Genomic DNA, 23,454 nt, shown 5'->3' with positions numbered 1-23,454 from the left:
ACATATGAAATCTATTTACAACCCTAAAAAAAGGTTTCAACTTCGACATAACAAAAACAGTTTGCACAAATCTTAACAAGAACTAACTAATATATATGAAGGGATCCCCTACAAATGAATAGTTTGCACAACCCAAGATAATATAGCAAGAAATAAAGAATGAAAAACCTTTTCTTCTGTAAAAATGAAAGTAGTAATACTGTAATAGTAACATCAGTTCTAGACATATTTTAAGTGTCGAATATAGGAGCATACTTATTAGCTATTGGATTATATCTCGTCAATAACAAACAGCCAATTTCCGCACCATTTTTCTATAGCTTCATAGTTGGCATCGTCTGAGCTAATAAGAAATCTCTCCACTTCTTTGAGATAGTTTCGAGTAATCTGTGGTTCCCATGAGACACCTTTGCCTAACATCTCAATGCTAAATCATCAAGAAATCCAGGAATAAGACATTGGTGCAAAAATTCTCTATATTCCAAAAGATCGTTAAATAAAATCAACCAAATACTCGAGACCAAAAAAGAGAAACACTACATGCGTATAGAGCTATAGATAAGATAGAGGTCAGTTCTTCGCGAAACCAACATTGCATTTTACCAAAAAAAATAAAAATAAAAAAAATAAAACCCAACAAAATAAAAGATGAGTATATGCAGTGGCAGTCATATAAGAGTTCATTCATCAGCTGAAATTTGTTCCTTCAGATTGGCCCATTCATCATTTCTATAAAATTTATATTATGGCATTCCCACTTAGCAAAACTAACATGTTAGCATTAATAAACTGAAAAGCTATATCATTGTAACCCGAGGCAACTTATCCAATCAGAAAAGTAGTGTAATATCTTTAGTAGAACATAACCTGGTCTATCCAGCAAGTTTTGTACGAAACTCATTGAAATTCCTTATCATTGAGGTAAACTTGGAGCTCATTTTCTACACATTGATGAAGCCGTTCCAACCCAGACTCAACTTCACCTGCAGAAACACAAATTAATTAGGACAAAGCAACACGATGCATTGTCTCTCTTCAAGCTTGAGAAAATGACATACCTTGCAAGTACTCAAAGAACTTGGCATGTTCATGCTCCGGCAAATAATATCAATTAGCATATGTCCATGTTAGTACTCGCCTATATTCAACTATTTGAAAATAAAGAAAATTTAATAAGAAAAAGCAATAGACTCTTGGTAGAAAAATGTGGTCATTTGTGGTGTACCTGTAGTCAGGCCTCTGTAATGAACTTCAACTGTGACTCAGGTTGGCACTACATATCGCTCTGCTTCTCAAGCTACAATGACAACATCGATGGTATACATAACTCAAAAAAATGAAAAATAGTAAAAACTGAAGGAGGAAATTGTACATATAGAAAATACATTGCACTAAGCATAAACCCAGGAACACAAACACACAATTGACATTCACATTCATCAGCTATACCAAAATCACTAACCAAGAAAGACATGACAGTAAAATGTTTTACTTACGTGCATAGTGCATCTGCAAGTCTGCAAGTGCTTTTCACCGGGACTGCAGTGCAGTGAAGGGAAAGGAAAAAAAAATTACTCTAACATGAATTATTTAATAAATACCATAGATTGTCATGAAGAACATGTATTTTGAAATTATAGATATGATTTATACCCCCAAAAAGTAGATAATAGAAACTGCTAAAGCATCAATTGAAAAAATAAAAAGAAGATTCATGCACATCGAGCCTATGATAAATGTCAATTAATTGACATTAAGTCAAAGAAAGCATCTGCTAAAGCATAATTAACCCAACCTACTTTAATCCATGAAATCAATTTAGTTATCCCTTCCTATTCTGATAACTGTCCGAACCATGAATGAGATACAATTGGATCATCATCCAAGAACCGATACAGGTGGTTCCCATCCTCAAATAGAATTTTCCTGGTGCAACATAAAAGCACTGTTGAAAACAACGGAAGAATACATGTCAACAATGGCATAATATATGTGAAGCAAGTTGGTTTGACATGAAAACAAAAATTGTAATTGTCCACATATTTCACGCCTTCATTGTATAAGAAAAATGTCAGTCCAACCACTTGTAGATCAAATGTAATTTTGATTGAGTATTATTCTTTCCACCCAGAATTTCCTAACAATAAAACAAAGTGAATGAGAATATAAAGACACTTCCAAGGCAAACTTCAAAGGCTCACTGAAGAACATTATGAAAAATAGAGTTTGCATGCAAACTTTCTCCAAATTCAATAGCCTGCATCGTAACAGAAATCGAAAGGTAACAGGGAAGAGTTAATAAGAATAAGATTAGCTAGCAATCTGTTTTGCATATATAGTAGATACAACATACTTGATGAAATCATTTCTTGCATATGAAATACAACATCGTCATTTAACTGCATACACAGTGCAAAAACCTCTCCATTTGCTTTTAAGACAGGCATCCCAAGAAGTTCAAGTAGTTCCTATAAAACCACCTTTAGTAAATAACTGATAAGCACTCATAATGCCTCACCAACAAACCAAAAGGTATCTATGTTGAACACATGTTGCCAAAAAAATGATTAAAGTATGTATAAGCATGGATACTCAGTCGACTACTAAATCATGAGCAAACGAAAGGTCTGCAATTAGGTACAAAAGAATCCATTGCACCAAAATGCCAAAATAATACTAAAAAAAATACAAACCACAGTTTTTAAATTGATAACAAAATCGTAACATCAGAAAGAACCGACCATGCATTCTTGAATATACTTTTTAAATGTCTTGTTCCTAGCAACTGAAACACCATTTTCAGCCACATGCAAACTCGCTGAATCAATACCAGAGAAACGAAAAAACCTTGCAATACTCACCTACGAATTCAGAGGCGACGGAGTTCCGTTAGCCACAAAGATCATAAATGCACCAAATAGAATAAACACTCAACAATAATTAAGCTTACTCTCAATTCAAAGCCTTAATCTTTTATCTAAGCTAAGCAACAACACAAAGAACAAAAAATAAAAAAGGCATTGTAAAAAACAATAGAAAATTACTGAGAGTAACGTAATTTATACCAATAAACTACCATTCAATTTCAATTTTGAAGTAACCCCACCACATTCCCCAAAGACTAAACCAAAACACAACAAACTCACCCCAAATTTTCCATTTTATTCCCTATCTTTCAATCAATCAAACATACCCTCAAAGATTATATAAACAAACTAAAATCCTAATTCCAAAACAAACCCCTGTTTTAAAAATTTCTCATCTTTCTTCATAAAGCAATCAGAAAATGCAAGCGCATAAACAAATTACTGAACCTTGGGGAAGAGACAAATGGTACGGAAGACGGATAACCTGAGGTGGGGACTTCGTGCACGATCCTTGGCTGTTTCGTGCTGTATGATAAAAAAAAAAAAAGGAGAGCAAAACGGAAACCGAAAACAGAAGCTCACTTCGCATCAGCTTTTTAGGAAGCAGCAGCTCTAGATTTACCCCTATTCAGCTAAACCGCAAAAACCTATGAGAATCGTTCAAAAATGAAAAAAAAACCCGATATATATATATATATATATAGAAAAAGGAAGTCAGATTTGGGGAAAAATAGAGATGAAAAAAAATACCAGGAGAAGGAGAGTATGAGACGCTGGAGGAGAAGATGACATCCAACGGAGCAGCAACTTGAACGGAGCTAAACCGAGTGCAGATTCTGATGAGGGATGTTTTGATGATGCAGGGATTTCGAGGACACTGGATTACCTTGGAATTTCTCCGTTTGTGACTAAGAACACTCGAGAACAACGTTTTAGTTTTCTGAGAAAGAAAACTCCAGAGAAGCAGAGGAAGAGCGCTCACCTGTTCACTTCCCTTCTACGATGGCTGACACGCGGACCGAAGAGGCAAATTAGTAAATTTACCGTGCTGTGTAGGAAAAAGGCTGAAAAGTGACTTCAACTGAGTTTTAGTATATATAATAATTTCCGTTAATTTTTCTTTTCTTTAATGAGGACTTGAAAGTCCATTATGCTAGGATTAATGGTCATTTTAATTGGCCTTCGGTAACCTTTGCCGTAGGTTTTATATGTGGAGATTGATTCTCCATTGTGAAGTAAGGATTCAGCCACCAAAACAAAACCAAAAATCATATATTCTACATAGGGGGCTGCGGCAAGGAAGGGCAAAGAGGAAGTACATTGGAGTTTTTCTTTGCTAGGGCTACGATGTAGCCTGATCATGAATACTTAATTCCCTTGTGGCATTGTTATTATCAAGTTTTTCATCTTTATTGAGTATCTTTTGCTATTCGTAATGCGCTTGATTTTTATTTAGATGCTTGATCACCATCTAGGTTTAAATTAGGTTGACTTCATGCAAGTTAGAGTAGATGCCATACTTAACTTGGGTTTAGCTTCTTGCAATTGATACCATAACCACGTATTTGTAGATGCCATACAATTAGGGTTTTGTGTGATTTTCCAGCGATTTTCATAGAGCTTAATGGGTTCTTACTTGTTTAAATCCATCTATATGCCATAGAGGGTTAACATGTAAGGATACTTTTGATATAACCAGATGCCATGGATGTCGAATAATTTAGGGAAAATTGATCATCAATATTGGGGAACTACTTAAGCATAACATATTAAGGGAATTAAATAGGATTGGTTACGGTGAAATCGGATGCCCTAGGTCTTCTTTTCTTATGTTTTCAATTTATAATTTACATGCATTTTATTTTAGTTTAATTTCAAAGTTTCATATCTTTTGCATTAAAGCTTCTCCACTATGATTTGTTTCAATTTAGGGGGGTGTAGTCAAACTCGGATTTGAGAGGATTTTAAAAGACTTTAAAATCTTAGTGTAGTCAATTAAAAGATTTTAAAGGATTTTAGAGAGCAAGAAGTATATATAACCAAGACTAAAAAGAATCCAATCTCACCCTCTAGGATTTCAAATCCTTTTCCATCTGGGCAGTCCTCAAATCTCTACCCAACCCTAGCCACACACAGGTAACCACCATATACTTTGGTGGAATCTCTTATTATGACCCTTAGACCTTAATTACGCATGTATGATCATTGAAAGGACATGATCGATCTAGGATTTTGGTTAATACTACCCTTTCGTCATTTTGATTTTTTAATGTCTGTGGTATTACAAGCACTACTGAAGTACCACATCGTACGTCTGTGGAAAAAAGGCAGTCGGTGGTGGTGGTTGTCGGTGGTGTAGTGCTCAACAACTCACCAAAGTTATGTTGATCTATCAATTGAGAAAGAGATTGAGCCATGGTTATGTGAAAGGTGACTCGAAAAGGGAGGGGATAAAGTGGCTATCGAGTACAGTAGGGCAAGAGCAGTGTTCTAAAAATCGGCCTAGTCAGTGAAGTGCCGCCTCAATTTGGTCCAAATCGTCTAGCTAAATCGGGTAGGAGTTAGGCACCCGCCTAGATGCTCTCTAGGCGGTCTAGGCGGCCTACACTATGACCTAAGCGGTGGCCAAGGCGGTAGTTTTTTTTCTTTTGGCGAATTGACTCTCTAGTCTTCGGTGGTTGTCGGCGTCTTATCTTTTGTTTCCAATCGGTGCTGTAACTTTAGCAGAAAATGAAAGATCTAAAGAGAAGGGGGATGATGGGATAGAGAGAACAGTTAAGGGTGCAAACTTGCACCATATCGGAGGAGGGAATTTACAAGGCAAAAGAAAGATAGAAGATGAAGAAGTGAAAGAAGAGGAAGAAGAAACGCTAAAAAAAAAAAAAAAAAAAACCAAAATAAAGGCTTTTAGGTTTCCAATGCATCAAATGTGTTGGTGTGTGTGTCCCGACACTTATCATTCAATTGCTTTTAATTTTTTCACATTATGTCTGACATAGATTGAGGGTTGGGTTATGTGAAAGGGTTTGGGAATTGTGGGATGAATCTTTTGGTGTGGTTCCACGGATTGGAACCTTGGATGATGTGGAGGAGGTTGGGTGGAGGGATTTAAAAAAACATTAAATACTAATTTTATTCAAAATATCTTATTTTATTATTTTATAAAAATTAAATTATTTTGTTTTGGAAATCCTAAATAGAAAGGGGGATTTTTTGAGACTTTTCTCACTTTAGGACCACACCGTACTATGCTTAAAACTCTAACATCACATATGCCATTCTTTTATTTTATTTTATTATTTTTAAAGAAATAAGATATTTTTCATGTTTGTTTTTATATCACATGGTAAATTTAATTAATTTATAATAAATATGCTTAAATCCGCCTAGGCGTTAGGGCTCAGCTCACCGCCCGACTAGTGCCTAACGTTTTTTAGAACATTGGGCAAGAGGAAATATTTTTCTTTTTTTTTTAAAAAAAAAAATTATATGAAAATCTACCACAATCCACCAAAATCTACAAACTAAATCCATTCAAATTCTTTAAAATCCCTAAGAATTTTGTAGGAGTCTTAAATCCTCCTAAATCCTATCAAATCTATCACTTTTAAAATCATTTAAAATCTTAGTTTGACTACACCTTAGTTAGTAAGATTTTAGAATCAAATTGATCTTTGTGGGATGATATTCGTGCTTATATGCTATATTGTCATTTGATTCGTATACTTACAAGCACTAAAATTCAAGATTTAATGAGTTTAATTTTTGTTATCTAACTTACGTAATAGAGACTGAAAGAGGTCTCTGTCAATTTATCATTTCCTGTACACTTATGAACCCCTCTACTTTAGGGTAAGTAACCCAATTCACCCTTCTATCAGTTGATTAAAAGCTATTTAAGGGCCATGAGTGGGCCTATGAAACTTGATGATATGCTTGACTTTATCAAATCTGGAAAGTCTTTTGGAGAAGTTAAAGCAAGTGAGTACCAAAAACTCATTTTTCTCCTTATCTTAGATTTTTTTTTTTTTTAACTTCATAAAACTAACCTTTTTTTTTTTCCTTCTATTTTCAACGTTTTTACAAACAAATGACTGTTTGTACAATTGAAAACAGAGGTTTACCTCATTCTCATATGTAATATGGCTGAAATCAAATTTCAAGTGCTACATTGCATCAGATATAGATTCTATTATTTCAACTGAGTTGCTAGACAAATTTGTCAATCCTCAACTTTAAGAAATTGTTAATCAATTCATGATTCTTGATCCATGCGGTCATCTTAATCAAAATTTCTTGCATGCGGGAAAATAAGTGTTCCAAAAACTTTCCTAAAGCATATAAAACTGAGACAATTTTTGAACCCAATGGTTTTCCAGTTTATGGGTGTTGTGATGATGATACAAAATTTGTTTTAAAAAATGGAATCAAAATTGATAACAACTTTGTTGTTCCTGATAATTCTGAACTACTTTTGAGATATAATGCTCATAAATGTTGAATCCTGTTGTGAATGAATGCTTATAAAATATTTGTTCAAATATGTAAATAAAGGTTCAGATAGAGCACGATTAGTTCTTAACAAGATCCAAATGATAAATTATTAACATCTCTAAATTGTAGATACATATCACCTCATGAAGCCGTTTGGAGATTGTTTATTTTAAGTTTCCATTTCTTTTTCTTTGCGTACATTAATTTTCGATTAATTTTTTTCAATTTTTGTCCCATGTTTTCAGTGATGTTGTAGCTTTGAAAAGACAAATTTATGGTTATATTTAGTGACATAAAAGAGTTTTTGTTTGGTTAAAATAGGGGGAAGAATAGAGTTGTCCATCACCCGTTTCACTATGAACTTTGGATCAACATTCAAAATCTAATGTAAAAAACTGGTATCTGCTTCTTTACAGTTCTCTATTTATATGTTTTTGCAATCACGATCGCATTTTCAAAATTCTTTGAACTTTGATCACATTTAGTTATGTTGAAATTCTTCTTGACACTCGTAACCATTACATTTTGTCTCTTGACTAGATAAATTTTTATGTCTTGTTGAAGTGCATTTGGACCCCTCCAACAGATGCAAACTGTGCACGTAAGTAAAACTTTTTACGTCAACTTGATTAGTGATTCTGGTATAGCTGATTGATGTGAATATCAATTGTATGGTTTGTTTTGCTCAGTTTATGCTTAATACAATGTCATCTACAGGATCCCCTCATATATATTAGAATTCTTAGTAAGATTTGTGCCAACTGTTTTTGTTATGTGGAAGTTGAAACTTTTTTTAGGGTTGTAAATAGTCTCATATATATGTAAATATTGTATATACACATTATAACTTTCTACGTATTTTATACAGTTTTAAAACCCACAGCATCGTGCAGGCACTTTGCTAATAATAACTAAAAGTAGGAAAAAGAAAAAGAGCTGTCGATAATGGTATAATTAGAACTCTGACGGGAGGGAATGCAGTATCCACATTTGGAAACTACTTGCAACACCGTTTTCATGTATATATCAAGCATTTATTCACATTTTGACCAGATTTCAAATGGGGACGCTGCTCTTGTTGTTCTGCTTATGCTTTGCAACCCTTCTCACCCCTCCCATGGTGACCAGATTTCGAATGTGGACGCTGCTCTTGTTGTTCTGCTTATGCTTTGTAGCCCTTCTCACCCCTCCCATGGTGAGCCTTCTCAAAACTTGTTTCTCTATTTGTTTTATAGAAGTATTTGGGCAGAAATGTTAATTCATCTTATTGTCGTTTCAAATGTAAAAAAATGAAAAGCTGTCCATGGCACAAGCTGATGAGGATGAAATCAAACCACCGCCAGGGAGACCAGCCGAGGATTTGAAGACACCAGAGGTAATTTGCTTTTAAATTGAAGTCATAATGTTGTTGGTTTTAAGCCCTTTTTGTTATACCGCATGAATATATAATAAAATCCCAGTTTCTTCTACTGCCTCCCTTGCCATGGGGCTTCGTGGCTGGCTTTGAGGAAAAAAAAAATTCCCAAATCCCAAATTTGAGAGAGTGAAACCGTCCTTTCAAAGCTAAGGGTTTGTAGTTGCCAGACAGAAGTCTTGGACCCGTGGGGGTGGTGGCTGGGCGACGGAGTGTGGAGGGCTTCATGGTTGGCTTTGAGCAAAAAAAAAATCCCAAATCCCAAATTTGAGAGAGTGAAACCGTACTTTCAAAGCTAAGGGTTTGTAGATGCCAGACAGAAGTCTTGGACCCGTGGGATTGGAGCAAAATGAAATTTAACATTATCACATAGCCCTTCAAATTTACATTTGATATTTTTCTTTTGACATCTTCATTGAGATGCTCTGAATATACAACCATTAAAGTAAAAACAGAGATTAATCGAAAGTTTAATTTAAGGCCTCAATTATCAATTGTGACTGAAGAGGAACACATTACATTGCAATTAAACTAAATTATATTATCCTCCTTAATCACCCTAATTTAACTTTTAAAAAAAATTAAATAATAATTCATAAGAAATTAAAAAACATTCCAAGTCAATAAGTCCTTGAGCATGCATTTGGGCCATTAAAGAGTTAAACTACAAACTTGTTAATCCCAATAAGTTAGGCTTTCGAGGGCCCAGATACATTGAGCAGGGGAAGAGGAATTAGGGTTCTTTAACCTTCACTTGAACATTATAGTCCAGGCAATTCGGCAAAGACGATTATTCTCCATCGTTCTCTGCCTCCCTTGTCTTCCACTCTCTCTCCCTCTCTCCTATCTTTCTACCCCTCTCACCCATCCTTATTCCTTCCACCACCTCCACACTCTGTCGCCCACCCACCACCCCGAGGGGCCTTTCAAGAGGTAAGTCGAGATAGGAAAGGTGGCTCTTGTCAACTACGAAGAGGGCTACGGGGAGCTCGTCGTCATCGTCGTCCACCACCATGCTTCCTTCCACCAACTCCACACTTCGTCGCCCACACACCACCCCCACGGGTCCCATACTTCTGTCTGGCATCTACAAACCCTTAGCTTTGAAAGTACAGTTTCACTCTCCCAAATTTGGGATTTGGGATTTTTTTTTTTTTTTTTGCTCAAAGCCAACCACGAAGCCCTCCACACTCCGTCGCCCAACCACCACCCCCACGAGTCCAAGACTTTTGTCTGGCAACTACAAACCCTAAGCTTTGAAAGTACGGTTTCACTCTCTCAAATTTGGGATTTGGGTTTTTTTTTTTGCTCAAAGCCAACCACGAAGCCCTCCACACTTCGTCGCCCAACCACCACCCCCACGGGTCCAAGACTTCTGTCTGGCAACTACAAACCCTTAGCTTTGAAAGGATGGTTTCACTCTCTCAAATTTGGGATTTGGGAAATTTTTTTTTCCTCAAAGCCAGCCACGAAGCCCCATGGCAAGGGAGGCAGTAGAAGAAACTGGGATTTTATTATATATTCATGCGGTATAACAAAAGGGGCTTAAAACCAACAACATTATGACTTCAATTTAAAAGCAAATTACCTCTGGTGCCTTCAAATTCTCGGCTGGTCTCCTTGGCGGTGGTTTGATTTCATCCTCATCAGCTTGTGCCATGGACAGCTTTACATTTTTTTACATTTGAAACGACAATAAGATGAATTAACATTTCTGCCCAAATACTTCTATAAAAAAAATAGAGAAACAAGTTTTGAGAAGGCTCACCATGGGAGGGGTGAGAAGGGCTGCAAAGCATAAGCAAAACAACAAGAGCAGCATCCCCATTTGAAATCTGGTAAAAATGTGAATAAATGCTTGATATATACATGAAAACGGTGTTGCAAGTATTTTCCAAATGTGGATACTGCATTCCCTACCGTCAGAGTTCTAATTATACCATTATCAACAGCTCTTTTTCTTTTTCCAACTTTTAGTTATTACTAGCAAAGTGCCCGCACGATGCTGTGGGTTTTAAAACTGTATAAAATACGTAGAAAGTTATAATGTGTATATACAATATTTACATATATATGGGACTCTATTTACAACCCTAAAAAAAGTTTCAACTTCCACATAACAAAAACAGTTGGCACAAATCTTACTAAGAATTCTAATAGATATGAAGGGATCCTGTAGATGACATTGTATTAAGCATAAACTGAGCAAAACAAACCATACAATTGATATTCACATCAATCAGCTATACCAAAATCACTAATCAAGTTGACGTAAAAAGTTTTACTTACGTGCACAGTTTGCATTTGTTGGAGGGGTGCAAGTGCATTTCAGCAAGACATAAAAAATTATCTAGTCAAGAGACAGAATGTAATGGTTGTGAGTGGCAAGAAGAATTTCAACATAACTAAATGTGGTCAAAGTTCAAAGAATTTTGAAAATGCGATCGTGATTGCAAAAACATATAAATAGAGAACTGTAAAGAAGCAGATACCAGTTTTTTACATTAGATTTTGAATGTTGATCCAAAGTTCATAGTGAAACGCGTGATGAACAACTCTATTCTTCCCCCTATTTTAACCAAACAAAAACTCTTTTATGTCACTAAATATAACCATAAATTTGTCTTTTCAAAGCTACAACATCACTGAAAACATGGGACAAAAATTAAAAAAAATCAATCGAAAATTAATGTACGCAAAGAAAAAGAAATGGAAACTTAAAATAAACAATCTCCAAACGGCTTCGTGAGGTGATACGTATCTACAATTTAGATATGTTAATATTTCATCATTTGGATCTTGTTAAGAACTAATCGTGCTCTATCTGAACCTTTATTTACATATTTGAACAAATATTTTATAAGCATTCATTCACAACGGGATTCAACATTTATGAGCATTATATCTCAAAAGTAGTTCAGAATTATAATGAACAACAAAGTTGTTATCAATTTTGATTCCATTTTTTAAAACAAATTTTGTATCATCATCACAACACCCATAAACTGGAAAACCATTGGGTTCAAAAATTGTCTCATTTTTATATGCTTTAGGAAAGTTTTTGGAACACTTATTTTCCCGCATGCAAGAAATTTTGATTAATATGACCGCATGGATCATGAATCATGAATTGATTAACAATTTCTTAAAGTTGAGGATTGACAAATTTGTCTAGCAACTCAGTTGAAATAATAGAATCTATATCTGATGCAATGTAGCACTTGAAATTTGATTTCAGCCATATTACATATGAGAATGAGGTAAACCTCTGTTTTCAAATTCAATTGTACAAACATTCATTTGTTTGTAAAAACATTGAAAATAGAAGGAAAAAAAAAAGGTTAGTTTTATGAAGTTCAAAAAACACAAAAAAAAAAAAAAAAAAAAAAATCTACGATAAGGAGAAAAATGAGTTTTTGGTACTCGCTTTAACTTCTCCAAAAGGCTTTCCAAATTTGATGAAGTCAAGCATATCATTAAGTTTCATTTTAAATATTCTAGAAATTATATCAGGTCTGTTCTCAGGTTTGAATCCTCGTTTTTTTATTTTTTGAATTCTCTTATAATTTCTGGCCACTTTACATTACAAGTAAATGTTAAGGTAAATTACACAAAACTACATCAACTATTGGTGTCACAACACTTTCATACCTTAACTTTTTAAAATGATAATGTCATACCTAATTTTACGAATTTGTGCCAATGTCATACCTCCGTCAGTTTTTCTGTTAATTTTTCTATTAAGTGCGGACGTTACTACATGCGACGATCCACTCACTAATTATTAAATATATTTTTAATAATTTTTTATTAAACCTCTCTCTCCCCTTCTCGCCTCTCTTTTTTGCATCCCCAAAATCCCTTTCCCACCCCTCCCTTCCCTCTCTCTCTCTCCTCCCCCATCTTCATCTCCTTCCCTGCAACCCATAAAAAAAATAAATAAATAAAAAACCAATTTGTCTTTTCCCCCTCCCCACACCCCATCTTCTCCCCCGCCCAAGCTGCAACTCAGAAAATATAAAATAAAACCATCTTCATCTTCTGTGAACCCCCCTTCCCTGCAACCCACCCCTTTCTTCCCCCCTCCCGTCTTCCCTAAACCCTCTGCACCCACCCTCACACTAACTACCTGCAACCCAGAAAATCAAAAAAAAAAAAACCCAGATCCCGTCTACCTCAACAAAGGCCGATTCCGCAGGTGGAGAACCTGGCCGCAGAGAAAATGGGGGGAATGGGTGTGGATTTAAGGAGTGGGGTGTGTAGTGGAAGGAAGAGGGTGGGTACAAGGTTGGGTGTGGATGGTGGGTGCGAGGAGAAGTCGAACTTGATGGGTCCTCAAGAGGCCTTCGATCTCCACCATAATCACTGTGTCGACAACGCTCGACCTCCTCCCCATGGTTTCGGAGTTTATCTTCGAGGATGCGTTCGTTTCTGCCTCCGATTCCTAGAAGCCATCCCCTGGACCCAAGACGATGAAGCTTGAGTCCTCGCCCTAATCCCTCATGTGAGTGAAGACGAAGCCAAAGATCTCATCGCTAGGGTTTCTGGAACCCCTGATTCGAGCAAGGAGATGTTGCACGGTCTCATCCTAGCATTGTCCAAAGACCTATTCTGAATTCTGAGGTTATTTAGGGATCGAAGGGAGGGGTGGGAGAGCTCTGTGTGGACTGCAAAGGAGAGACGGAAGTGAGAAGGAGGGGAATGGGTGGGTTATGGGAAGAAAAGGGACGAAGGAGGGAGGGGGTCAAGAGGGTGAACAGCCAGATTTTTTTTTATTTTTTAATATTCATAAGGGCCCCATATTGACACGTGACGCCCAATCATTGTCCACATGAGCGCCACATCATCAGTTAACAGCCAAACTAACGAATTTATGAGACTCCCAAAATTAACACTTTAGGTATTACTCTATGACGAAAAAACTTCATGTACCAAATGTTGAAAACCACGAAACTTAAAGGTAGTAAACTGAGATTTACCCAAAAAAAAAAAAATCAAATAAGACATGAAATATATGCAAAAACAATATAGCTCTCATCTAATATAAACAGTAAACAAAAGTTGACTTGAACTATAGAAAACTAAACGATTAAACTTTCAATTAAATAATTCCAGAAGTTTAAATTACTAACCTTGAGCAGAGAGCATTTTGGAAGCTAGAAACAAACAGCTTAGAAACCAGAATAACTAATTGTTTTTCAAATCCTGTTAAAAAAAATAAATCATCGCTTATCATTAGCTCAGAAAAGTAAATTGATTTTAATACATATAGTTAATTTCATAAAAACAATGTAAGTCTCATTTCTTCATTGCATGTAACATTGTAACCGTAAGTATTACAACCATAGCAACGATAATAGATCGCTGCTTCACATATGTATAATTTCTTTGAGCAAATACATTAAAAAACAAATAGACGATCCAAAACCAGTAATCAACATTCCACAGTAACAAAAAAAATGGAATTAAAAAACAATCATACTATACAAATCGTTAATCAAAGTGGAAATCATACAAAATAACGAACTGGTGGGTACAAAAGATGACAGCACTGATAAAAACAATACTATTTGAATTAAACCTAATAGAATAGCAAGGGGATGCATTGGGATCGGTCGGCCCAATATGTTTATCAAATTGGCAGTCAAACTGCACAAGTGATCAAAAGCACTTGTTCCTTGAGTGCAAAGCAAAAGAAAAAAGAAAAAGAAAAGGCAAAAGACATTAACTTTCTTGTACATTAAAGAATGAGAAAGCACGGAAAACTCCTTGTATTGACATGCCTCATATAATTATATTGTAAAAGCAATATAAGGCATTGACATGGTAAGTTTGATGGAGGATAAGCAAGATGAGGTATTCTCAATCATAAGTTTATTATTTCAACCAAGAAAAAAAATGGTTGCTATCAAACAAATGACCGTCTCCACAGAGAATTGGCTCCACATATAGAAAAGAAAGGAATAACAAAACCATTTGTTTGGTGGTGCATTTCTTATCTTAGCAACATAATTAATTAAGAGGTCATAGGATTGATATTGAAGTTCCAGTCCACACTATTTCTTATCTTTGCTCTAAAGGGTGTTGCTGGCCATTGCAAGGACACCCAATCCAAAATTTACTTTATCAATTTCTAAGAAACATCTGATCAAAGCGTATCTAAATCCCTAAACCTTTCTAAACGCGATACATACTGCTAGTTAGATAATGTACCATCTAGGAATATAGTGCTACTGGCTGCTGCATGCATTGTGGAAAACGGTTAATCAGGTAATTGCTAATTCCCGTACAGTAATATTTGGCATATGAATTATTCTCCACATGACAACTGAAAATTTTCTTATATGCTTTGAAGACTACTCTTCCATTATCTTGACAAAATAGTGCTACTACTTCATTAGTGCCTCTGTTATTCTTTGTCGCTTTGGAACACGTCCTATTTCAGATGGATTTTCTTGTCCTATTTCAGATGTTTGTATTATTGGAAAAGTGAAAAGTTGTATGCGTATGGTTTAGTGTGAGTTGTGTTGTGGAAAAGTGGCAAATGGACTTGTATTTATTTCAATCATCCTCATCTTTACTTTGTATACATTTCTGACCAACCCCCTAATCCCCTACTCTAACCCACCAATTATGAGAGAGAGACCCAATTAAAAAAAGGGAGTTTTAACGAAAAACCCGCAGTACTGTTCACTTTAACGAAAAATCACATTTTTAAACTAAAAAGTCAAACCTGATACTACTCATTTTACCCTTTATTTTGTCCTTATCATTAAAACTTAAAGTTTTCAAACCCTTTTCATTAGTTTTCCTTTAAAAAAATTGGAAACAGAGAAGAACCAACATTTCTCTCCTAAAACACTCCCAAATTTGTGATCCACATTTAATATCAATTTCATCTCCCTAGGAGTGCAAGAACGCCCAAAAAATTATAGCAAAGGAAAAAGCAGGCAGAATTATTAGAAAATGAGTAGAAAAAAACCTTGAGGCATCCATTTAAATGAAATCACACAAAGCGAAGAAACATTTGAAAAAAGCACAACCGCCTTCTCAAATTTTGAGATATCCATCGGAATGAATTCACACCAAAATCAAACTCAACAAAAACACAAATTCCAATGATTTAAATAAGAAATGCATACAGAATAATGAAGAAGTGGAGGCAGGGAAACCATACCCAAAACAATGGTTCCAGCTCCTGCCAAATTTCAGATTTTTCAACAGAGGACGTCAACGGCAGAATCCGCTTTTAGCCGGCATAGCCTCGACAACACTACAACTCACCTTAAAACCAAACCGTTAGGGTTATCAATAAAATTCCAAAATAAAAAAAATCACACAGCTGTTATAAAACGCACCTGGGTTCAATAGAATTTATTTGACAATAACCTCAAAACAGGCCATTCCTAAGCTGGGCTGAAAATTCGTCCGAAATTCAACGACAACTCCGGTATGACCGACGGAAAAAGAGAAAGTCTTCCCGGCGATTAAAGTTTAAGATAAAACCTTGGAAACCAATTTTATGAGTTTCCACAGAACGTCAACAAATCTACATTCACAAGGATGCATGACTTCTTTGAAAACGGAGACCACAAACGAAATCCCCAAAAAACAAAAATAAGGAACACAAGATTTTACAACAAAGAATAAAACTTTATAGGCCAACTTCGTGAATATTTTGTGAAATAAAGTACAGAGGATTTGAGAGGAACGCAAGATTTTAGAAGAACAGAACGCAAAATAAGACGGATCGAAGCATAGATCTGCGAGAGAGAAAGGCCAACAGAAAGGTAAAGGGCAGAAAAAACCTAATTGAAGGCTAAAGAAGTAGGATGATGGACACGTGCCCAACATGGGCAAAAAGGCCATTTCACTACGCCAAGAAGAGAACAGAACAGGGAAACAAGAAGAAATAGAGGGCAATTTCGCCATTTCACTGTTAATGAACAGTGTTAGGAAACTAAGTTTTAGCGTATATAACTAGAAATTGTACCCGCGCGTTGCTGCGGGATGGAAACTCGTATGCAAAATTATGCAACTTTATTATTGAACACAAGCTTGAACAAAGAAGCAATCATAACAAACTTTTTAGGTGACACCGAATAAATGTTGCTATTCCAGACGCAATAGTGTAATAATACGGAATAGAATATGATATAAAAGGGGAACTACCGTTAACCCATTGTCAGTCTTCTTTTCGAGTATTCCTTCCCAAAGTTCTTAAAACTATGTTCTCAAACTGCTGCTTTTTCCAATTTCTATAACATCTTTAAAATTCATTTTAAAAAATAGATACATAAATAAAGATGCTTAAAAGCAAGTAAGTAAGCATTTTAATGAAGAGGAAATGCAGAAGTAGAACCAATTAAGCCACAGTCCAACTTTCACAATTTAATATTAGACCTCCTGAGGTTTGCAGATACTAAATCTGAAATAATTTACAAAATTCATAAGCCATCAGTTGGACTATGGTGTAATTATAGCACATATTATCACCACATTAAACCGAACATTTGTTAACAAAATATGCAATGTGAATAAGCTCACACAAACCCCTACCAAAAACAGCAAGATGTCATTTATTTGTGAAATAAAACTGTAATATTATAAAAATAACTTATTGAAGACCCATATCTATTTAGGGGTGTGATATCCACACACCCCATTTTACTTCTCACACACCCTTTTAATTTTCGGCCGTTGGATCGGATGAAATGAAGAAGATCAATGGATAGAAATTATCAATGGGTGTGTGAGAAGTAAAATAGGATGTGTGGATAGCACATCCCTCTATTTATTTCACCCAAAATGATTAGAAATCAAATTTATGTGCGAAAAAATCACTATCCTAAAAAATTCAGCCCCTAACATTACTGGAATTAATTGATGTGAAAAAAAGAAAAAAAAGAAAAAAAGGAAAAAAGAAACTGAAAATTGAGAATTGGGTTTGAGGATTTTACCGAGGCGTAGTAACAAACTCCTATGCTTCCTCTTCCTCTTCCTCTTTCTCTAATTAAAGTTTAGTTTTCTATTTAAGTGGAGTTATGTTTAAATAAATGTCAAAAAAGAAGATTGCTTGTTCAATGTTGTGGCTTGTTTTCCATTCGGATCCTTCCCTTTCTCCTTGGAGACTCTGATTCGAGTAAAATAAAACATGTTTTGCACAGTTTGAAAACCCGCAGCTTGAATGTCTAAAAGAATGTCCATATCCATTACTTAAAAAATAATTTTCAAAGTAAAAAAAAAAATCTTTTGTATGCCTATTACCTTTTGCTGGACCTAACGTAGATTGAAGATTCATAATATTTCTTCGCTCCCTTCTGGACGGGCACCCAACGCCTTCTCAATTAAAAACACACAGAGCTTCTCGTTCTCAGCAGGATCATGCACCTGTGGCACTTTTTGTTCAGTAACCAAAGTCCCATACAAAACTTGATCTAAGGCTAGCGTAGCAAAAAATTGATCAGAATTTTTGAAAGACGTAAAAACTAACACTATTTTATTGATAAAAATTTGTATGTAACACCTGAAGAATATTAAGATTATATGGTATGGAGTCAGGCATGGCGAAAAATATAAAACTTACAGTAGAAAGATGCTTAGAACATCCACTATGAGAACTGGTCTGCCGTTAACATAAGGAAAGTCGTGTACATAAGCTTTTCCAGTTTCGGCTATACCCTGCACTCAATCACAGGATTAGGGAAGTACCAAAAATGAAACTTTAATCATAATTACATTCTCTTTCTGCTTTATAGGGGTAAAAAAAAATCTAAAATGAAAGAAATTTCCCAGACATAAAATGTAAGTGACAGAACATGTTCAAGCAACAACTAATGCAAATTATGCAATTGAGCGAGCTAGTGAAGGATAAGTATTAACACACATAAATTATCTAATTTGAAGCTCATATCATGCGCAGCAAACCAAAACAAACAATTCAACTGGAAATTTGAAATTCAGATCAACCAAAACAAACCAAAGTCACTTACCATGGAAGATTATCACAAAATCGATCAGATTTTTAAGCTCTTCTCTGTTCTTGCTATCCTTCTCTCTCGTGCTCATTGGTAGTAGTGGTTGACATGTAGATCGATCAGGCAGTTCTGCGAAGGATTAGAATTGAGTCAGCAGAGTTGGTTACTAAAAGTTCCGCTTTGTTCTAAATATATACCAGAAAAAAAATCTTTTTCTTTCGGTCAATAACTATACAAAACTGATTCAACTATAGACATCATAACGATGTAACTGAAAGATGGAATCAAGAACAAATTTTCGCCCAGTTTTAAGAGGAGATAAGATTATAGGAATTGCATTTTGTTAACCTCGCAATTTTTGGTCTATAAAGAACACTACCAAATTCACGGTATACCTGCAGGGCAACAAAAGAATTATACTCAGACCAGTATATTATACAATATTCGAGTAGAAAGAGCATAACAGAATCCGTGTTGCCAGGCAACAACAACGTCGACTGTGTAATGTTTGCAAGAAGCTAGAATCAGGAGGCTCTGAACCACAGCAACTGACCAAGCAAGCTGCTTAAAGCACCTGTATTGATAAGCAACAGTAGTGTCAACAAATTAAGAATATCAGTTTATCCATAGAACATGCACCCACACACCAACAATGACAAAAGAAAGTATATACGATCCTCCCATCAATATAGATTAGTTACCTCCTTGTTCCATATTTCTGATATGTGCGCACAAATACTAAGGTAAAAATCATGTGCGATGAAAAAATCAAATCACCACAACCATAGACAATGCCTTGGGGAACTGCACATGCATGTACATCATATTAGCATGAAGGCCATTACACCTATGGAGTTACTGAAGAATTAAACCTAAAAGATGAATAACTCAAACCCACAGTTGATTAAGAGCACTTCAAGTGTACTCTCTGGAGGGGGCAGCCTGGCAAGATTAGAGCCCTGAAAGGGACAGTTGTACCTGATTGTAAATCATCGTTCAATTACAACAATTTAATGATTCAAGATTACATCCAGCTAGCCACAACTTGCAGTCTTCTATAAATTTACCTCACGACAATAGTAGCTTAGACCAGGACGTAGAGTGGAGTAGAAGGTGATGATCCAGAGCATTTGACACACCTAAACAAAATGCAAAATATAGGCAACGATAGTAAAATACTGGCAGAAAATATAGCAGGAAAACATAAGATACTGTCAAGTCCATTGATCCATACAGTGGAAAGTTAACGGTGTAATTGGGCTTGCAACAGTGAGAGACCCATGCCTACAATCCGCCTCTACTCATCGCTAGCTCCGCCCAACAGCCGCCGTCCCACTTCTCTGCTCCCTTCAATCGCATCCTTACTCAAAGGCTGCAAACCCCAATTCCATCTCGAACAAATACATGCCCACATTGTCCGTAAAGGTTTGGAGCAAGATTGCTTCCTCATGAGCCAGTTCATCTGCCTCTCCAACGCTCTCGCTTCCCTCTCTTACTCCACCGCCGTATTCGACCGCGTCCTCAGCCCCAGCACCTTTCTCTGGAACTGTCTGATCAAAGAGTACTGCGAAAGGTCTGGTTTTTTGGGCATTGTTTCTCTGTTTGTTCGGATGAAGAGGGAGGAGGGCCTTCCGGATAGGTATACGTACCCGTCTCTCTTTAAGGCGTGTACGAGTGAGGGGAGGGTCTGGGAAGGAGGGGCGATACATGGGTCGGCGGTGAGGTGTGGAGTTGACGGGGATGTGTTTGTAGGCACCAGTTTGATTGATTTGTACGGGAAATGCAGGGAGATTGTTTGCGCTCGCAAGGTGTTTGATGGAATGTCTGAGAGAAGTGTGGTTTCTTGGACGACTATGGTTGTTGGGTATGCTAGTGTTGGGGATTTGGTGGAGGCCAACAAGCTGTTTGATCAGATGCCCCAGAGAAATGCAGTGTCGTGGAATGCGATTATTAGTGGGTTTGTAAAGATGGGGGATTTGGTCAATGCTAGGAGGATCTTTGATCAAATTCCTGAGAAGAATGTGGTTTCTTATACTACTATGATCGATGGATATGCCAAGTGTGGAGATATGGCGTCTGCGAGATTTTTGTTTGAGCAATGCTCGGATAAAGATATCATTGCGTGGTCAGCATTGATATCAGGGTATGCTCAAAATGGTCAACCTAACGAGGCTGTAAAGATATTTCAAGAAATGAGTACGAAGAATGTTAAGCCTGACGAGTTTATAATGGTGAGCTTGATGTCAGCTTGTTCCCAAGTGGGTTGCTTGCAGGTGGCTAAATGGGTTGATTCTTACCTGAGCCAGAGCTCCATTGATGTTCGTCAGGCTCATGTTCTCGCAGCTCTGATTAACATGAATGCAATGTGTGGGAATAAGGAAAGAGCAACACGTTTGTTTGAAGAGATGCCTAAGCGGGATTTGATTTCGTACTGTTCTATGATACAAGGGGTTGTCGATTAATGGTCAAGGGGATCAGGCTGTTTCCCTCTTCAATAAGATGCTAACTGAAGGTTTAGCTCCGGATGAGGTTGCTTTTACAGTCATCCTGACAGTTTGTAGTCGCTCTGGGCTTGTAGAGGAGGGTTGGCACTTATTTGAATCAATGAGACATAAGTACCATTTAAATCCCTCTCCTGATCATTATGCATGTATAGTTAGTCTTCTTAGCCGGTCAGGACGGTTAAAAAAGGGTGTTGAGAGCAAAATCAGAACCCGGTCCAGAATTCCCAAACTCCCCATAAAAAAGGGTGTTGAGAGCAAAATCCCCACTCCAAGGCTTCCACCCTTGGGGTGTAATAAGAGCTTCCATACTACAAGCAACATTGCCTTCAATGTGAACTTATTCTACAAGCAACATTGCCTTCAATGTTTAATAATTAAATGAACCCTTAATACCCTCAAGGCTCTCCCCCAAAGATAACCTGCAAGGCAACATGAGTTGAGAGTTACAAAACAACGTAAACTAATTCGACAATTGCCATGATGCGATTATTTATGCGTAAACTGCCTCTAAAGTCAATGGGGAAAAAGATTAACATGAAAGAAAGAAAAGGTTGGAGGAGATGCTAGCAACTTTTATGAAAGCACCAAAATGATTAAAATGCCCTGATTAACCTGGCTAAGCAGGCAGAAACTTAAAGAATAGGGCAGCGGTAAGCAATCTGCCAATAAGGCTTGAAACATCTGCAGAAAACATTCCTATGCTAAACCAGGCTGCTTAGGACGACATGCAGCTCATCCTATTTATTGCCAAGCACAAGAATAGTCACGTTGTTTTAGGATACTATATAATAAACTACACTACTTACATGAGTACCCTAAAAATTGACTTGTGCATATTGTTTTGTTAAGAGAAAAATATAAGTGTTGCTCATAATTTTTCGGGCACGAGGGAGAAAATGAGAGAACCAAACTAAAGAACAACTAATTTAGCTCTGGCAACACCAGAGCAATCATCAACATTTGGACTAAATCAAGATAGGCTCCGCACACTCAGAATATTCATCCAAGAAAGGAGAAGCGGCAATCCAAAGTTTTTTGTTGAAAAATCACCCCGTAAGTCATTGTCCTTTTTTAGCAACCTCCAACCAGATTTAGCAAGAAGAGCCTTGTTCATCTGATATGACTTCTTAATGCCTAGCCCTCGTTTATTCATAGGGCAACAAACTTTATTCCAGCTTACCAAATGAGGTTTAGCTCTATCATCCCCAATAGTACCCTATAGACAATTTCTATTAACTTTATCAAGAGAATCACAAATACTGATAAGGAGACTTGCAGTTTACAGCATATACAGGAAGAGCAGAGGCAAAACACTTAATTAAAGTGAGTCTACCTGCCTTAGAAAGCATTATATTTTCCCCCAAGGACAACTTTATCCGAACCTTCTCCACTACGTAAAGATAAGTTGATTTATGAACCTTTTTACGCAATAAAGCAACGGCAAGGTAAGTTCCGAGAGAGCAAGCTAAAGTTGAACCAAAATTTTTGCTAATTTTCCAAGCCATTCATTTGCTTGAAGTGTTGCTCGTCAATTACCACATAAAAGCACAAGGAAGTAACCAGGTTTAAGTATTTTCTTAGCTTCTTAGACACAGGGATTAGTACTTTATCTGACTACTCATATCTGCGCTTTCAGTTAAGGGAAACCCACAACTTTTTACTTAATCCTTCAAAGGTCCAAATTCCACTAAAAGATGGCAGGGTCGCATTTATATCAACAATATGAGAACCTACTATGCCAATATACCTTTTTTATAGCATCAATCTTAGGAAGTATACAGCATGCATAGATGCCATACTCCTCAGCCAACACATCGCCTCTAGTCCTTAACCTATTGTTAATTTGTTACTAACACCTCAGGATGCAGAGATAACACATGTAACCCCCTTAATATGAGTGCATTCCATCCAGCCTTCAGAAAACACCACTGTCCTAAAGCAAAGAATTCTTCACCAAGTTTTCAAAGCCGCTTCCAGAAAGGCCTTTGTATAATATGAATAATGTGTAGACCAAATACGCATGACCGACATCACTATCCTACTATTACAAGTGACAGCACGGTTCTCTCAACACACTAAATAAAAATACTCTCCATAACTTGTTCAACCTAAGTTTATTCTTTGTCAACAACTCAACATCTGTTATTTATTTTTTGTAGAAATTTATTTAAAAAGCCATCACACAAAATCAAGTTGCA

At 36.4% G+C, this 23,454-nt stretch overlaps 1 protein-coding gene and 1 pseudogene across 3 annotated transcripts; one reads left to right on the top strand and one right to left on the bottom strand.

Moving 5' to 3' along the window:
- Nucleotides 1–141: 141 nt before the first annotated feature.
- On the bottom strand, nt 142–20,111 carry LOC137733371 (phosphatidylinositol:ceramide inositolphosphotransferase 3-like). 3 transcript variants are annotated; one of them, XM_068472521.1, is made up of 14 exons: nt 19,987–20,111; nt 19,820–19,891; nt 19,651–19,711; nt 19,454–19,556; nt 19,101–19,326; nt 18,768–18,881; nt 18,362–18,456; nt 15,953–18,165; nt 13,908–13,980; nt 1,800–2,861; nt 1,497–1,539; nt 1,226–1,297; nt 1,059–1,148; nt 142–983 (listed from the first exon to the last, which is right to left on the bottom strand). In XM_068472521.1, exons 2-5 carry the CDS (start codon nt 19,880–19,882, stop codon nt 19,173–19,175), a joined length of 381 nt encoding a protein of 126 aa, XP_068328622.1. In that variant the 5' UTR covers nt 19,883–19,891; nt 19,987–20,111; the 3' UTR covers nt 142–983; nt 1,059–1,148; nt 1,226–1,297; nt 1,497–1,539; nt 1,800–2,861; nt 13,908–13,980; nt 15,953–18,165; nt 18,362–18,456; nt 18,768–18,881; nt 19,101–19,172. The 3 variants fall into 3 exon arrangements, with proteins under 3 accessions (XP_068328622.1, XP_068328624.1, XP_068328623.1); XM_068472523.1 differs by lacking the exons at nt 142–983; nt 1,059–1,148; nt 1,226–1,297; ... (3 more) ...; nt 15,953–18,165; nt 18,362–18,456 and adding an exon at nt 10,072–10,610; XM_068472522.1 differs by lacking the exons at nt 142–983; nt 1,059–1,148; nt 1,226–1,297; ... (3 more) ...; nt 15,953–18,165; nt 18,362–18,456 and adding an exon at nt 10,072–10,610 and having other exon boundaries at nt 18,768–19,326.
- Nucleotides 19,988–21,669, top strand: LOC137733369 (putative pentatricopeptide repeat-containing protein At5g37570; annotated as a pseudogene).
- Nucleotides 21,670–23,454: the final 1,785 nt, after the last annotated feature.

The sequence above is a fragment of the Pyrus communis genome, chromosome 5 (genome assembly GCF_963583255.1).
Source record: "Pyrus communis chromosome 5, drPyrComm1.1, whole genome shotgun sequence".
NCBI classification, from domain to species: Eukaryota; Viridiplantae; Streptophyta; class Magnoliopsida; order Rosales; family Rosaceae; genus Pyrus; species Pyrus communis.
Note: the sequence above shows the minus strand (reverse complement) of the source record. Positions and strands in the feature narration are given on the sequence as shown.